General features: G+C 45.7%; 3 protein-coding genes across 6 annotated transcripts; 1 reads left to right on the top strand and 2 right to left on the bottom strand.

The window, feature by feature from the left end:
* Positions 1 to 6,630: 6,630 nt before the first annotated feature.
* LOC105560535 (GPI mannosyltransferase 3) lies at positions 6,631 to 9,035 on the bottom strand. 2 transcript variants are annotated; one of them, XM_012009721.1, is made up of 2 exons: positions 8,735 to 9,035; positions 6,631 to 8,597 (listed from the first exon to the last, which is right to left on the bottom strand). In XM_012009721.1, exon 2 carries the CDS (start codon positions 8,530 to 8,532, stop codon positions 7,060 to 7,062), a length of 1,473 nt encoding a protein of 490 aa, XP_011865111.1. In that variant the 5' UTR covers positions 8,533 to 8,597; positions 8,735 to 9,035; the 3' UTR covers positions 6,631 to 7,059. The 2 variants fall into 2 exon arrangements, with proteins under 2 accessions (XP_011865111.1, XP_011865110.1); XM_012009720.1 differs by having other exon boundaries at positions 8,695 to 9,034.
* Positions 9,036 to 10,058: 1,023 nt separating this feature from the next.
* Positions 10,059 to 16,075, top strand: LOC105560536 (zinc finger BED domain-containing protein 1). 2 transcript variants are annotated; one of them, XM_012009723.1, is made up of 5 exons: positions 10,060 to 10,323; positions 10,689 to 11,957; positions 12,918 to 13,333; positions 13,610 to 13,764; positions 13,858 to 16,075. In XM_012009723.1, the coding sequence occupies exons 2-5, from the start codon at positions 10,758 to 10,760 to the stop codon at positions 14,184 to 14,186; spliced, it is 2,100 nt and encodes a 699-aa protein (XP_011865113.1). In that variant the 5' UTR covers positions 10,060 to 10,323; positions 10,689 to 10,757; the 3' UTR covers positions 14,187 to 16,075. The 2 variants fall into 2 exon arrangements, with proteins under 2 accessions (XP_011865112.1, XP_011865113.1); XM_012009722.1 differs by having other exon boundaries at positions 10,059 to 11,957.
* A 4-nt stretch (positions 16,076 to 16,079) lies between these two features.
* On the bottom strand, positions 16,080 to 17,453 carry LOC105560541 (transmembrane protein 138). 2 transcript variants are annotated; one of them, XM_012009729.1, is made up of 4 exons: positions 17,237 to 17,453; positions 17,080 to 17,152; positions 16,435 to 16,609; positions 16,080 to 16,354 (listed from the first exon to the last, which is right to left on the bottom strand). In XM_012009729.1, the coding sequence occupies exons 1-4, from the start codon at positions 17,368 to 17,370 to the stop codon at positions 16,248 to 16,250; spliced, it is 489 nt and encodes a 162-aa protein (XP_011865119.1). In that variant the 5' UTR covers positions 17,371 to 17,453; the 3' UTR covers positions 16,080 to 16,247. The 2 variants fall into 2 exon arrangements, with proteins under 2 accessions (XP_011865119.1, XP_011865118.1); XM_012009728.1 differs by having other exon boundaries at positions 16,234 to 16,609.
* Between the last annotated feature and the right edge of the window lie 8 nt (positions 17,454 to 17,461).

Raw genomic sequence — 17,461 nt, forward strand, 5'->3', positions numbered from 1 at the left:
CCGTTTCTCGTTGCCTCTCTCTCTCTCTCTCTCTCGTTCGATCTATCGTTAGGAAAAAGACGTTCCTTCGCTCTCCGAGAAACGAGAGGGGGAGATAAATAAAGAGAGGAGAGAGAGAGAGAGAGGGAGTCGGTGAATTTCATAGGAATATCTGGAGGAGCGAAGCGTCTCGGTTCCTAGACGAGAGAGAGCGATGCGTGTCGCGTCAGCGGCGCGGGATTGGCCGATCACCTGTTGCCCGCTGGCCACGATTGGCCGGCCACCTGTTGCCCGCTGGCCGCGATTGGCCTGGCGCCGGCGGCGTCTAAGCGGCCGCTAAGGGAAGAAAGAGTCGACGCCGGGCGTCGGGCGCGCGCGCGCTGCTTCGCGGATATGTTTTTCTTCATAGCTCGCGTCTCGCTGCCACGACAGGTACGCGTCTTGCCCGAGTTCTCGTCGGGGAGATCGCGAGCGAAATTCACGCTCAGCGTCAGATCTGGAAACGACCGATGTTGGGGATCGATTCGAGCCGCGTCCGACGCGTGCTGTCCCTTCGAATCGTCATCGACCAAGAGTTCCCTCTTGTCATTTCTACACCTAAGGGCCCGGGGACTCTATTCCGTACACGGTCACCGACAACTACCGATAACGTTAACGACGTTCGCGCAGCTTTTCTACCGTGTGAAAAAGCCGCGCAGAGAAGGGAAAGAGAAAGATGCCTCTCGCGTTATTATTCGACCGGAATACGCACTTAATTCGAACGGTACTTCGGGGCACAAAAAAAGCCGCCGGGGATCCACAAGTTTTTCGCGGACAATTGTCCCGAGAACGATCGTGCCGCTTTCCGTCGATCTCGTCGGATGCTAGTCGTCCGACATTGTCGTAGGCAGGACCGCGGCAAATCGGGAAAGCCAAGGCTTCGATTCAGGGAACCGCTGCAGGCGCAGTCGCGTCTTAATCCCGGATAATACGTCCCTGAGAGATAATTAAGGCGGCGTTCGAGTCCCAGCGAGCAAAGTCTGCCTGGATTCCAGTATCGAGATCCGGTTTACGCTCTCGGACTCTGTCCCAGCGATACTCGTCACCGATATGAATATATTATCGATATGAACACGTTGCCGCGCGTTTATTTTTATTGTTATTGTGATGTACTATATCGCCGTTGAAAATTTATCAGCCGTTTCCATGGCCGCCGGCTGGTCTCCTTTTGGTCATCGGCCGTTCTCGATTTATATCATTCGCGCCGTTTCCTCCACGTAACAGCTCGATTCGCGTGGCAGAACGAGATTCCACCGGCCGTCAATACCGAAACGGGAACCAGCGGAACTAACGAGCGATTCGACGGAGACATTCCTGTTTTCAGGTCCTCCGCAGCTTCCGAAAGCCCCTCGGCGCTTCGCTTGTACATTGGGGGGGGGGGGGGGAAATTAATGAAATACAATTAACTTTCCAGGAAGACGACGTATATATAATTGACGCTCGCACTTATTCGAGCCTTCGTTTCATTATTAACGCGCTCAGCGATAAGTACGCGATATCTTTTATGCGATTTTATTTATCGCCGCAGTTTTTAAGCGTGCAACGCGTAAATGTTAAATAAAAAAGCGGGCGCGCGTGAATATATTGGGAGAGAAAAAGCTACTGCGCGTCCAGAAATCCAGCGACTCTCGATGACATTTCAGGATCCGGATTTTCGAAGTTACAAATCGGTCGATTCGGGATTCAAATTGCATTTTTTTTTTCTTATCAAGAATCCGCGATCCCGAAGTTCTCTCGGTTGTAACGGTTCCACCGTCTATCGGAGCTGAAAAGGCGAATATCAATTCCGTCCGCCTAAAAAACCACGAAAATCTAACGGTCGTTTCTCTCTCTCTCTCTCTCCTTCTCGTTCGACCGTTCCGATGCCGATTAACTGTAACCGTCATTCAATTGTCTCTCTCTCTCTCTCCCTCTCTCGGCCTTTCCATGATCCGCACGAGGAGAGAGATGGAGCGTTAAAGGGACGACGAGGTCGATCCACTTTAAGATCCTTCCAGTGAGCAAACTGTAGTGTGACAATAGATTTTGTTCAGGCGTTGCAACAAATCCGGGATCACCTGTGTCCACATTAAACTCGCGTTTTGCTGGCAAAATCTGCCGGTGTAATCTCAGGCAGCGGTTTGTTGGCAGGTCCGCAATTTCGTAAACATTTAAATGCGATATGCGGCAGTTAAATAGTGACAGAACGGCACCCAGTGAGAAACGATTCGTCGAAGCGATGTCAAATCGACATCATTTCTCGCTGGGCAGATTCCGCTGAAAACACGTATGCTAGATTAATTGATACAAGAAGTTAGCGTTTACGATCGAGTCAGAAGCGAAAGAGAGAAACTGAACAAATTGTAAGATCGAGGATACTGGATACGGATATCGAACTGTAAAGTCCAGGATGTGGTAAGATGGATAAGGTCAAGACGCCGAAACCGGAAAGACACGTGGATCGAGTGATGAGTAGTCGAGTGGGAGCTTAGGAAGATCCGACAGTACAGTCGGCCACCTGGAAAACCACCGAAAAGAAAAAGGCATAAGTATCTGACGTCTCAAGATACTCAAAAGCACTCAGTTATAGGAGAAAGTTCCCTATCATGAGATAGGCTGCCAATATGAAACAGCAGGGTTTCTGCTACATTAACAGGCATCATCTGTTGGTTCTGTCATGCTCTTGGAGTGAAATGTATTTAGCGGGAAATTCATTGTTCGTGTGAACGTTGTGAGAAAAGATTTTTGATTGAACTTGGATGTTGAAAGCCCCGGCGAAAATGAAGATCGGAGCGTAAGGCAAGTTGCAAGTAGAGACTGACAGAGAGGTAAATGAAACTGCTAGAAAGCGTAAATCGAAACAGCGGAATGTAAAAGAAGCATTTTAAGAAGTTAATTCGCTTCTTTTACGTTCCGCTGTTTCAATTCGCGCTTCCTAGCAGTTTCGTTTACCTTTCTGTCAGTCTCTACTTACACCTGCCTTACGTTCCGATCTTCATTTTCGCCAGGGAGCCTACTATCTCCTGTTACAGGTCTGTTTCACAATAGGGGACTTCCCGTTACTATGCTTAAAAGCACTAAAGACTGATAGAGGAGATAGAACACCGTCCTATCACAAGAAGAAGAAGAAGATCCTGTTTGCGTTTAGTCACTGCAGTCCTTCTATCATTATACCCTGTTATTCGATTCCGTTGGCATTTTTCTGTCCTATCGGCAAAACTTGTAGCAGAGATAGCTTTCAAAATCCGTTTTCGACAGATTTGACTATCCGGGGCTCTTACGCGCGGCGCGAGAGGACACGGAGAGCGGATTCCCCGCTGCGCGGGGAACTTTCTCCCGGACGGGTGCTCAACGCTCATACATGTGGCTCTTGCGTCTGGCCACGTAACTTTCGAAACGACAGGACAGGTCTCTCGCGGATCGCCCGTGCATTCCTTCCAACGGCGGCTCGCACACACGGGACTGATCCTTGCGCCGCGACCTCGCGGACTCGCATACAGATAATCCGTTAAGATGCACGCGCGACCCGTTCAAGTTGCGTAGAAACGACATTTCGTAGGAATATCGTTTAACGTCACTGTCAAATTCTGCGAAAATGCTAGAACTGCTCATCATTTAACGAAGGCCCTTGCGCAATGCCTGGATAATGAAGCGAGAATACAGTTCAACGTATAGTATTTATATACATATTTTAATTCTCCCTCGCGCGTCAATCGATTTTAGACCTTGCGTCGTTCGTCCGAAATCGCGAAACAATCCCGCGGTTTACCCCCTGCGTCGCGATAGCGGATCACATTGCCTTCACCGTCTTGAACAAGCGGCTAGCCGTTAAATCTATATAATACCATTAAGCGTGTACCGGGCCCTCGATTGGCATCGCTGCGCGACTGAAAGTTACAGAAAAAACGCGTACATTCGCACGCACGTTAACAAATTGGCTCGGCCACGAGCGTTAATCAGCTTTCGGCGGACGAGTTCTGGCTTCCCGCGGGGACGTGCTTTTCACCGCAGGAAGAGAGAGAGAGAGAGGAGGGGGGGGGAGAGAGAGAGACCCTCTCTCGCGCGAGAGGAGGCCGAGGATCCCGGGTCCGAGGAAGCCGGGCCTCTTCCCGGGAAGCGCGGCGCGCGAGGAAACTGCTCTCGCCGGCGCGATGGGGACGAGGAAGCGAGAGGAGGCGATCGGGAGAGAGCGAGCGAGCGAGAGCATCGTGGTCGCTGACCCGGCCGGAACGTTGACTCCGTGTAGTCGGCCCCCCTCCTCCCTCCCCCCCTCCCTTACATTTTCCCCGGGGTCTTGCCGTGTAGCCGTACCTTCGATTACGCACGCGCGCGCGGAGTTACCTTACCTCGCTCTCGTCGCGCTCCGCGTTCCCGAGGAATCTCCGGATTCCCTGCCCCCCCCCGCCCCCCCTCACCAACCCGTTCCCGCCCCGCGACACCACGCACGCGGTTTTTCCTCCCCGCGACTTTTCCAACGCGGTACCTTACTTTCCGTTTTACCTCCTCCGCGCCGATCGCCGTTACTCGTAGGCGCCCGCGCCTGTGGCTTCGCCCATTCATTTTTCTCCCTCCCCCCTGGCCGCGTACTCGCAGTACGCGTCTCGTCTCACGGCTACCCTGGCGGGAAGGTGACCATTGTCAATTTCGAGATATCCCCTCGCGACGTCGACAGATGCGCCGCGAATAAAGCGTCCTTGACATTTTTGCGGCACTGTAGCATTTGTCTTTCTTTTTTTTCTTCACGAGTATACATATACTACGATACACACGGCGTTCAGTAGCGAATGTATTAATAGGTGTGTGTAACATAAATTAACGGTGACGGCATAGCGAATTCGGTTGCTCGCGCTGCGTGCACACTAATTGAGACTTTATAGTCAGTTCTCTGCTTAAGATCGTTTTATATAGCGACTTCGGTTGCTTGCACTAGTGCGCACTGAGTGTGCACACGAAACCTTGATTACAGTCAACTCCTATAATTTAGGGAACGTCTTAAATATCTCTTGAAATATTTCTTAGTCGGTAAAATAATCTGTACAACATCCATACGGATCAGTTTTTGACTAGATACTCTTTGAACATGTATTTAAGGCAAAGTTAAATATGTATACCCGTACAGCACACAACTTGCAGTTACATTGCAATAACATTGCTACAATATTGCAACATTGCTGTAATGTAGCTGCAATGTAACTGCAAGGATTGTGCTGTATGGGTAAAAATCGACTATAAACAAGCCTCAGTGCGCATTGTCAGCGTCCACTAGTCAACTAGTGCAAGCAATCGAATTCGCTATTAAATGTATGTTCGAAAACTACCTAGTCAGCTGCTTCATAGATCATTTTACTGACTACCCTAGCGGAAAACATTTCTATAACTACAAAAAGTGACTTGAAATAGAAATTTGTAGAAATTTTTATATCCTCGTTGAAACATTAATTTTTTTGTAAAAGTATCTACGAAATAGTACCACAAATTACAATGTTCTCAAATCAAGAAATTAATGCAAGCAGTATTTCACAAAAATGTACAATTTTGTAAAAATTAGTACAAACTTTACTAGTTTCAAAATTTTGAGAAAGAACCAAATCTTATAAAGAATTAAAGCATCTGCTTACTCGTAGAATATCACAAAAATCAACAAAAGTGTTCCAATTCCAGCATTTTCATGTTGATTTTTATAACACTTTTTAAATTTACTAGAATTTAGTAGAATTTCTTAGATTCTGGCGGTTATATTTTAGTCTCTGTAGAATTTTGTAGAATTATTTCCGGCAGGATATGAAGAAATGTTTCAAGAGGTACTTCAAGACGATCCTTGAATACACGAATTGACTGTAAACGAGCCTTAGCGCGCACTCAGCGCGAGCGACCGAATTCGTTACAAGCCATGTTCAATATAATGAGATCGGTAATTCCATTCGGCTATTCCTAACGCGTAGCGGCAACGGTAACTCTCGAGAGTTTTCGCGATAGGCTCTCGATGCACGCTGACGTCCCTCTCCCACTCGGGCGGCCGCCGAGAGATCTGTGATTAAATTCGAGAGAAACGCGCAGCGCTCGGGCGATAATTGCGTTTCGGAGCGATCTCGCGGTGCGACGCGTGTACCGTTAGAATCGTTATCGTTCCCGCATCGGAGGAGTCTGGGACTCGAGTCCTACTTACTAACGGTACCCATTTATTCCCGAGCGGAGGGCTCGCCGGCCCTCTCCCTCCCTCCCGCTCATCCCCTTCCCCGCTTTTAGCGCGGAGGATCCTCTCGGTTTACGACCGCCTCGCGATAATGGCCTAAGCGTTATTGATGGCCGGACGAGCAGGAGGTGCCGCTTTTTGTCACCGATAACGAGAATTACCGACATTGACGTCCTCCCCGTGGCATTCTTTCCGTCCGCGCGTCACGCGGAAGCTGAAGAAAGCTAATTTAAGAAATCGTAGAAAATTACGGCCTGTTTATCCGGGAAAAGAGAATTGCGGAACGAGGGAGATCGTTTTCCGCCCGGTATTCAACTTAAACTGATTCTTATGCCTAAACCGTGAACGTGGAAATTTTCATTCACTTTTCGAGCGAACGCCCTTTTCCCAACGTGTACGTCGAAACGACGAAAGTGTATGTAGCGTAGCGAAGAATTACGTAAAGGAACGAATTGTCTAATTATATTTTACATTATAAATTACGAATCCCCAAAATTTATCGCACATTTATCGGCACCAGGAAACTTTACATAACAAATAGAAAATCAAGAGGAACAAAAGTTTCTTTCGATACCGAATGCCTAAATAACCAGAAATTCCTCCTGAGCTCGTGCATCTCAATTTTTATACAACACAATAGTTATATTAGTAATCGTTTGACCAGATCGATTTACGATGCCTCCAGTCAAAGATTGCTATTTTGATAAAAACATTTTCATGTTGCAATTAACGTATATCGTACAAAAGAAATATTACATGCGCCTGTACAATATATTTTCCCCACAATTCCGTTCTGGAAAGTACGTGTGAAATACTTTGGTAATCAGCATCTTCATATTGCAATTAACGTACGTCGTGCAAAATACATATTACATGCGCTTGTACAACAATATATTTTCCCCGTAATTCCGTTCTGGAAAGTACGTGTGAAACACTTTGACAATCAACGTGTACGTACGTAAAAAGTCAGGTATTTTGCTCGCGGCGCTATCAAATACTATCACGTAAGTCGGTAACGCAACTTCGCTATTTTTAACGTAATTATCGTCGAGCCAGGCTGTCGCGTTTGCGAAGAATCGATCCGCCTCGTCCACGTAATCCTCGACGTTGTCCAAGTTGGGCTCGCACGTTAGAAATCTTATCGTCGTGTTTACGTGCAAGTGGCTGTACAACGGCGTGCTGTGGCACGGGGTCAGGATCAGCGTGTCGGTCGATGAGAGGTCCGCGGCAGTTATTTCGCCCCGCAGGCTCTCCATTATCGCTAGCGTGCCACGTTGGTGGATCGTGGAGAAGAACAGTCCGGTCATGACGTTGCTGCATACCAGCAACGCCACGAGTCCTTTACGCACGTCCGCCGTGACTCTGACGGTCAGACGATTGAGGCAGGCGAAGCTCGTGTAAATCAGCAACGGCAAGAGGGGCAGAATGAATCGAAATTCCTTGTGGGACAGTAGCGAGTAGACGAGCAAGGTCCAGCCGATGGTCAGCAGCATGATCGACTCCCGAGGGAAAAGAGCGGAACGCCTAGCTATCAGGCAACAGCTGAGTAGAAACGGAACGACGTGCAGTCCGAGCAACACGGGTAAAGCGGCATAGATGTACCATAACGCGTGCCCGACGCCGTAAGTGCTCCCGACGTTCCCGAGCACGTTCAGGCGGAAGAACCTCCAGGGTGTTATCACAAACGTTCCGTAACAGTGACTATCTATCGATACAGAAATAGCGGCGCAAGTAAGACATATCAAGACGTATCGGGCCAGCAATACTCTCCTTTCCAGACTCGTGAGAATGTGGTATAGGCACAAGGGCAGCCACATAATCGCAGCGGTGGGCCTGGCCATGCAGAGAAGACCCACGATCCACAGGAATCTCACGCCTTGTACGTGGCCTTCTCTCCACGGGAACATGGACAACGCTATAACGGTGCAGGCGGTCTCCACCGAGTTTATCAGCGTTCTCGTGGCGCAATAGTACCAGTACCAGTTCAAGCACAGGGAGACGAGCATCCACTTGCTTTTGGTCCACATGTAAAATCTGTAATCTGCGTAGGCAACGAGGACGGCTTGGAGGACACGGGGCAGCGTCGTCAGCAGCAGTGCAGAGTCCAAGGATAGGACGGCGAGCGTCCGATAAAGAATTGAGATGAGAAACGGATACGCGTAACTACGAATCATCGTCGTCCATTCCCACGTGAGGTGTCCGTACCCGAAGGCCAGGCGGTGCGCCACCTCCAGCGACTGCCAGTATTCGTCCGGCACGTGAACGGTCCGCACCAGGAACACGCCGATCAATCGCCACAGTATCAGGAGCGACAGCAGTTCAAGCCGCCTCGGCAGACGCATCTCGCTCGAGACGGAGACATAGGTTTCTCGAGTTTCACTCCATCTCCGCGAAAGGCCAGCTCAATCTGAATAAGAAAAAAAAACCGAATGCATCCCGGATAACCTAAGTCTCTAGTTGTGCCTCGATGCTTTGTTCTTTAAAGGAGAGAAAAATTGTCATACCGAATGGATATACCGTAGTTGAGATTGGGAGCGGAGTTACCTTGGGATTTGGCTCTTGTCTCTCTGTCACGACGGAGCAATGTACATATTTTTTTTACACCTCATTCGACGCACAGCCATAACCTCCATCGTGAACTAGGAGGCTGTGCGAGCTGCACCTGTTGCACCGAAAATCGCATCTCGATATTCTCGATCGACGTCCCCCACCAAGCTATTAACGACATGGGGGGTGTTCACCATAGAGGAAAGAATAACTGGAGTGGGAGCAATTTCTCCTCGGCCTGTCCAACCAGACGTAAGGGGAAACAATAAGCGCCATATTAGTGCGGTCTACTGGAGCGCGACATTTGAAATCGTAGTAAATACAATGTCGAAAGAATGATACACTCTTGAGATAATGTTATTTCTTATAATGTACACGCACCGGCGGAAATGCCGTCCGTCTTCGTCAGACTCGCACACAACTTCTCGCCGAGAAGAAGAAGAAGCGGCCTCTCTCGCTTACACGGCTCGCGAGGAAGATGGTAGATCGCATCGACTCCAACCAAATTTCCTCACTACCTCACTACCGTTGCTATGTTTATGTCCCGCCAGTCCCCGCAGCCCGGGCGCGCTCCTACCGCTTGAGCGGCAATCCCCACTTTTGGTACCTCACCTACAGGCGGGAGTGCGAGACCCGACGTTGTGTGCACGTGGTTTTAAAAATTTGTAATATGTTAAACTTTTCTCCTGAAAGAAATTAATCGTAATTTATAAACTTAAAATTTTTTAAACGTAACATAAGTAATGATATACTCTTTTTTAATAGCGAAATACATACATACATATGCATATATCTTGGAATAATATTATCTCAAGTACAGAAGATGTATATTGCAAGATAAAACTCGAGGCAAATATAATAAATATAATGGATAGGTTATCTTTGGAATCAAGTGAAAATATATAATTAAGTACTTACATATGGAATGTACTTTGCATTATGCGGGGTCTACAATGAGAGTCGCAGAGTCGCAGTCGTAAGAATAATCGACGATATGACATCAAATTGATATCATCTTGACTTTTCATTTTCCTTGGGTGAATGCATTAATGAAAATGTTACTTGCCACGTGTTCACACTATAGACAGAGAGAAACCTGAGAGCGGCCACGCCGGCTGAAGCTATACTGAAGAATTACAAACATAAATTATCTGCATGATGTTTACATCAATTTTTTTTTCATGTAGTCAATCATGTTAAGAAATCATTGAGCGCTCACTCAACAGTTGTGTCTGCTGAACGCGGCCACTGATAGCTCCGCTTTTTGTAAAACTACGCGTCGGCCAATTGCCTTTCCGTATTCGTGAAACGACGATTGGCTATCGCGTCCCTTCCCGTCACGTGGTCGAGCGTTTCCGCGTCCGGTGTGCGCGATGTCCTGTGCGAGAGTCAGCGAGAGGCCGTGTGCGCAAGGCATTATACGTAAGACCGCCACGCACGACGCACACCGTGGGCTCCGCTGTATATATATCCCGCTCGCCATTACGGCATGATACTCGAATCGATCAGGCGAGGTCTGTAGCCAACGATATTAACGATACTCCTCGCGGACGAACGGTACGAAAGTCGATATCGCATCGTCGCAGGTAAGTCGATAGCTGATCGCGCCGAGGCCATCGCCGCGTTCGACACACGCGAGGGATTGAATTGAACTTCGATAGCGCGAAGGAGCACGTTTGACGGCGGTGAGACACGAGGGGAGGGAATAAATCGGAGCGTGTGCGTAGCCGCGCGGCGAACGGCCGGGCATTCTCGCCACGTCCCGGCGCGCGGGACGACCGACGCGCGATGCGTCCCCGCGTGGCGTCGGGCCTCGTGGCGTCTCCGCTTTTCTGAGACCGCTGCCGGACACGCGGTGAATGCCGAGAACCGTAGAGACGATCGTATACATGCGGGCAGCGCCGATCGCGCGCCGATCCGACCGGAGTTGACCGCTATGGAAAACAAACAGGCGCTGGCGAACGGCACGGCGAAGCCGGGTACGTCGGAGGACACGAAGGACTCGAAGAACGAGATACAAATGGTACTGGCGAAAATGATGGAAGACAAGCGCACGTATACGTACAAGAAACTGGTCGTGCCGCCGTCGATGCGCAGCATTTACTGGAAGTTCTTCGGCTTCCCAGCCACCGACGAGGGCGACATTCTAACCAAAGTGAAGATAGTCTGTATACTGTGCAAAACGCAGATCGCGTACAACCGCAACACGAGCAATCTCCGCATGCACTTGCAGAACAAGCACGCGCAGGAGCTGATGGACCTCGAGGCGAACAGCCTGCCGTCGCCGAGGCAGGGTATGCCCCAGGACGTTAAGGAGCGGAAGATACAGAAGAAGGTACTCAAGAGCGGCCTGACTCCCACGAAATACATCTACACCACCAACGCGGACGGCACCGTGCAGATCGACGGCGACATACAATTCGTTACGGACCCTAACATAAGTCTGTCGAGCGTGGAGGACGACATAACCATCGGTCAGCCGCTTAGAGTCATGATCAAGGGCGGCTCCGTTAACAGTCAGAACGTGGCGTTCCTTATGTCGGAGGAGAACGTGCCGGGCCAGTCGGTGGACGATAAGACCGTGTCGGACGCTGTCGCCGAGTTCATAATAATGGACCTGCAGCTACCCGAGATTGTGGAGGGACACGGGTTTCAGAGGCTAGTGGCCACCCTGCGCTCGCCCTGCGAGATCCCGAACAAGAATAAGCTCGAGGAAGAGATAATACCGCGGATATACGACAACTTCCGGGAGTCGGTTATGACTTCTCTGTCCTGCGTCGCGTCGGAGGTTGCGCTTACCTTCGAGGAGTGGCGGTCCAATAATGGCGAGAGCTTCGTCACCTTCTCGGTGTACTATCAGAATATGGAGGAGGCAACACTGGAGTGCAAAGTGCTGAGCACCTTCCACGCGCCCTTGGATTGGGAGGAGGCTCACTGGGACAGCACTATAAACTCCCTGTTTGTCGAATGGAACATCAAGCCAGACAGAATAACTGCAGTGGTTATTAGCACCTCGAGGAAGGGCTTGCACGCTGCACTGGCTAGCCGCAATCTGATTGTAGTACCTTGTTTGCTGCATACCCTGCAGGTGTGCGCGCAGGCTTGCTTCGAGAACCCTGAAGTGTCCAGCATGTTATCCAAGTGCAGATCGGTCATCGGGACTGTCATAAGCCATCCAGCCGCGCTAGCGACATTGACTATGCAAGAACAATTGTCAGAGGTATCTTCGTGACGCTTTAAATTAATATTTTACACAGAGTGCCGTTACACGGGGATCCTAAAGTCGTATGTTTTACCGATACATATGAATATAGTTTTTGTGCCGGTAAATTTTTCTATTAGCTCTTGTGCACAAAATAACGCCGGGATAAGTTGCGGACCGCATAGCAGAACATTTTCATACTTAAAACACTCTGGTCAGAAGTCTAATGAAAAAGATATTGGTATTTAAAATTTTCAATTGAATTCATTATGAAAATGTTTTGCAATTTCAATTGAAAATTTTAAATACCAATAGCTAATAAAAAGATTTACCAGGGGCTCGATTCTTGAATTTATTCGAAGGAGAAACGTATGCGAAAATTCTGCTCTTACAGAAAAGTTGCAAGTTGATTAATTGGCTATTCGCTTTAACCAATCGACTTGCATCTTTTCTGTCAGAGCAGAATATTCGTATACGTTTCTTCTTCGAATGATCTCGAGAATCGGGGCCCCAGGGCAGAAACTATATTCGAATGTGTCGATAAAACAGATGCCTTTAGGATTCCCTCGCCTCTAATTGTGTGCGCCATCTAAACACGAAACGCAGCCTACGTAACCACACGGACACACATCTACAATACATCACACCCATACATAAACGCGAAAGTTTCATACAAACTATATTCTTATTTAAAACATTTAATCCCAATTTGGAGGGTTATACAGTAATTTTACATGTAATCCAATCCCAGGAAACTCACTTTCATGTGAGTACAAGTTGTAAAACTTTTATACGAAGCATAAGTTATGACGAAGTGACAGTTTGTCTAAAAGGATATAATTAATCAATATATGAATTTTGAAATTTTTACTCATTTTTTTGTATAAAATCGGTACCGGCCATAGATTACTTCGTAGGGCGTAGTATAAATATGATTGGCACCGATGTGTGTAAAAATTTTATTGCTTTTGATTCCAGTTGGATGATACTAGTATATCGCTGGATTATCCAGCTGTGTGGATATCGACATGCATTATGTTGGAACAAATGCTTCCACGTCGCGACATAATCATGTCGATATTAGAAAATATGGACGGCATTGATCAAGAGATGTTCGAGATCACCAACGAACAGTGGATGATCATGGAGGACATAGTGAACGTCCTCGAACCGTTCAAAGTGACCATCATGACTTTGAGCGAGGAGAAGATGCCGCTGATATCTTTGCTGAAGCCATTGCTTTGGCAACTGAAATCATCGCATCTGAAAGCGAAAGAAGGGGACAGTGACACTGCCAGGATTTTCAAGAAGTCCTTGGCAGACATGTTGGAAGACCGATATTCTGACGAGAGTGTCAAGCTCCTTCAACAAATTGCCACCGCCCTGGACCCTAGGTACTTTTACATAAAATTCTCTCTTTCTCTGACATTTATTTTTTTCTACAAATCTATGCTTAATTCTGAATATCTCGTTTATGCTTCTTCACTCTTTCAACTCTCAAATTAATCTCCTAAATTTAAAAACGTACATGGGATGACCGAAGATTGAACCAGAGACTTATTGTTTACCAATCGGCCGCGTTCGCATTGAACCATTCGTCATCCCAATTGGAACTTGTTTCGAGAACCCATATTTTATCTTATATGCTTAATCTTTATTTTCTGTTATAGATTTAAATCAATGCCATATGTCACTGAGGAAGACAAAAGTGTAGTTAGCACTCCTATAAAGCAAATGCTCACGGAATTGATTCAGGAAGAATCTGGGGACATCACCTTAAAGATTGAAAATGAGGAAGTACCAAGTAAAAAATCTAAAGTCTCAGGTATTTTTTTTTTTTGGAGATAATTACACATAACGTATCTCTAACTGTGCATACAGCGTGAAATGGATACTTTATACAGATTCTTAATTACAGGTATGGAGTTCTTACTTGGCAGCCTTTGCACCACAAAGTCTGGTATGTCCGCGGAGGAGAAGGCAGATCTCGAGATTGTGCAATATCAGTCGGAGCCCACGGCACCTCTCAATTGCTGTCCCCTGCAATTTTGGGCGAAGGTGTCTGCAAAGTGTCCGAATCTAGCGAAATTAGTGAGCAGATACCATTGTGTGCCGGCCTGTTGTGCGCCGCCTTCGCGTATCCCGCCGGACGTGCAGATTCAATACGATATAAAACGAGCGGACTTGCCACCTTCCTTGATTGACAAATTAACTTTTTTGCATGGTAATCATACCATGCAGGTGTGAAAGAAGTTTCTGAAGTTGCTAGGACAATAATACCTCGCTGGTATATAGGATACTTAAAAAAAATAGTGTTAAATTTACTTGGAACAATGCAAGTCTACGGTGATGCGTATACAAATGAACTCTCTGTACGGCGAAGGTGTCTGCAAAGTGTCCGAATCTAGCAAAATTAGTGAGCAGATATCATTGTGTGCCTGCCTGTTGTGCGCCGCCTACGCGTATCCCGCCGGACGTACAGATTCAATACAATATAAAACGAGCGAACTTGCCACCTTTCTTGATGAATAAATTAACTTTTTGGCATGGTAATCATACCACGCAGGTGTGAAAGAAGTTACTGAAGCTGCTGGGACAATAATACCTCGCTGGTATATAGGATACTTAAAAAAAACAGTGTTGAATTTACTTGGAACAATGCAAGTCTAAGGTGATACGTATGCAAATATTCTAGTATGTCTGTCTTTCATTGTGTGTACAGTGTTCGTATTACGTATTTGAAGCACAGAAAATATCAATTTTATTTTTGGAATGCGTCATTTCTAAGGATTTGATGTAAGAACAATTAGTTGTCATCAAGTAAATAAAAAGAGAGAGTGCGAGCTCCATTAATATAATACTGTGTTCGTTAAATGCACAATTTATAAATAATAGAAGTTGACATAAGGAAGATTTTTCAAGCATGGAAGAGCCGTGTAAACTGTTTTTACATAAAATTCTAAAATTTCTTTAAAAAAATATATAATAGATATATAGACTTTTATTCTCGCCTTTCGCAATGAGAAGTATTTAGGTCACATCTCAGAACTCCGATAAAAATATGACCGCTCTATTTTAGCAAAACATGAATATTTTAATATGGCGAATTCACGAAACTGCGAAAAAATTGTGAGACTGAATGTTTGTGTGAGCTATTCTGAAGTGAGAAATGTGTATAGTAAATTAAGTTATTATAACTAGTAATACTAATTATTTTATTTCGTGTTACGATATAATATTGCCAGACTGTGTGATAAATTTAATGTATTTCTTACGTAATCGGGTAAAAAATTTTGACTTATCTCTACCGCAATAGATACCAAAAATATATGCTTCAGGTGGATCTAACGTCGTGTAATTACTTGTTTGTACATTTTCTGTGTATTGTGATCACCAAATATTCAATTGTATGATCAAAATTGGTTCCTGGTCATCGGAAAATAAGCAAAATAATATAGAAAGTTGGAATATAAATATATATATGTATATATACATACATTGATATATACATATACAGATACATATATAAAAGTATATATGTATATATATATTTCATGATTTACGTAAAGACACGCTCTGTGCGATCAATTTTGTATGAACAATTGGTATACGATAATGCACATAACAGTTACTTTAGGCGATTGTTTGGTACATATGTGTACTAAAGTGTATTAGAGTGTACACTCGGCGTCATGAAAGCTTTTCCCCATGAAAATACAGTTCGATATGTTCCGATAGAAAAATTCATTTTTTAAAAAATAACTTTTCTGATTGGGTATCTCTTTAGCATTTTTCTTCAAGTGTAAAGGTATTCATGACGCTGAGTGTACACTCTGCTATACTTTGGTGTATGTACCAGTCGTAAAAAATCACCCTTTGTAATAAATTTATATATTTTTTCTCCAATTTGAATGATTATCTTGGATATATTAACAATTTGTATATATAGCAAAAATAGCACGAAAATAATTAGAACAAAGGTCAATCTGAGAGTATGGAGTGATGGTTTATTTATCATTAATATGTGTGTTGGCACGATCGAGGTTCAATAATGTAAAATTATCACGTGATCTCAAAGATATATATACGTACCTGTATATATAAAGATACTTTGTAATAAAGGCTTTTTTACGCAATGTGTATAAATTGTACAAAGTTTATTTAATATATGAATTAAAAAGTTGCATTGTAATTCATGTGAATATATGCCAATCTTGCCTCATCCACGTAATGTAATTATACAAATTTGTATAAAATGCGAAGATATCGTAAGAATCCTTTGTATCATGGAATTTTATTTACACGCAGTTACGAGATACTCAACTGCTTCTGCACCCAAACGGAACCTTTGTAAAATCTTGGATCACCGATCCTCAGAGAGGCTCTTTTGTAGAAGTAGTAGTACAACACCGCAACTTGAATAAGAAAGAAACTCGGGGGGTTATCATACGCTTGTTTAACGCGCGACGATACTCCAAGTTTGCCGATGCCGTACCTGTTCTGTGCGCGGAGTAGAGAACGTGAAATCCTCTTGTCCAATAATGTTTCAACGGCGCCGACCAATGTATAGTGATGTGCCACGTGTGAAGACTGATTGATAATATCATGTATATAATGCATAGTACTAACGTCATGCGGAATCTTGTGTACAGCAGCTGTATCAAACCCGCCTGAAGATTAAACTTGTTTTACACAAATATACAGAATGTGAGAGACATAAAAGCCCATTAGCCAGTAAGCGAAATCTTAGCCATATTATAACTAGTAGGTCTACTCCGTTATTTGCTTTGCTTTGCAACAGTTGTAAAGTTCGTAAATTCGATTGGAGTATGCTCTTAGATTCTAAATAATATAAAGTGGACGCTCGTTGAATGCATAAACAAATGATCAATTTGTAAAGGCCAAAAATAACGAGTTACTATAAAGGACGTTAGAAAAATTAAAACTCTTAGATTCTGCCACAATTAAGAGCACACGCCAATTAGATTCGGGATTTATACGACAGTTGCGAAGCAGCTTTTTCTGCTGAACGCGGCCATCGAAAACTCTACGTGGGTTCCACATTTAATCCATCCGCCGCATTCTACAATATTTCTGCCGGTATTTCGCTGTTGATACAGCCGTCCGGGCGCGCGTTCACCTGGAAGATATAGGTAGAGAAGAAGTTCACCAGGAGCAACGTGAGGGCCACGATGAGGCAGAAGTCTTGAATCCTGAAATCGTCGCGTTGATCAAAAACACACATTGCGGTCGGTCGCGACGAAAGCGTGAAAAAATTGTCAAAAGTTATTACGTACACGTAGAGCACTAGCAGCTCCGTCGGATGCCGCCTGGCGAAGCTCGCGAACGAATTCACGCAGACGTCGAAGAGCAGGACGACGTACTGCAGGATTACGATCGCCGTGTACTGCCTCGTGTTCAAGGAATTCATTTACCGTGAAAGAGACAACGCGGGGTACAGATACACGCCGGCTGTTAGCAGCCTGCGGAGTTTGTTGTGCCGCGCGAAACGGTTGCCATGA

The sequence above is a fragment of the Vollenhovia emeryi genome, unplaced genomic scaffold (genome assembly GCF_000949405.1).
Source record: "Vollenhovia emeryi isolate VEMERY1.0 unplaced genomic scaffold, V.emery_V1.0 DF939228.1, whole genome shotgun sequence".
Taxonomy (NCBI): Eukaryota; Metazoa; Arthropoda; class Insecta; order Hymenoptera; family Formicidae; genus Vollenhovia; species Vollenhovia emeryi.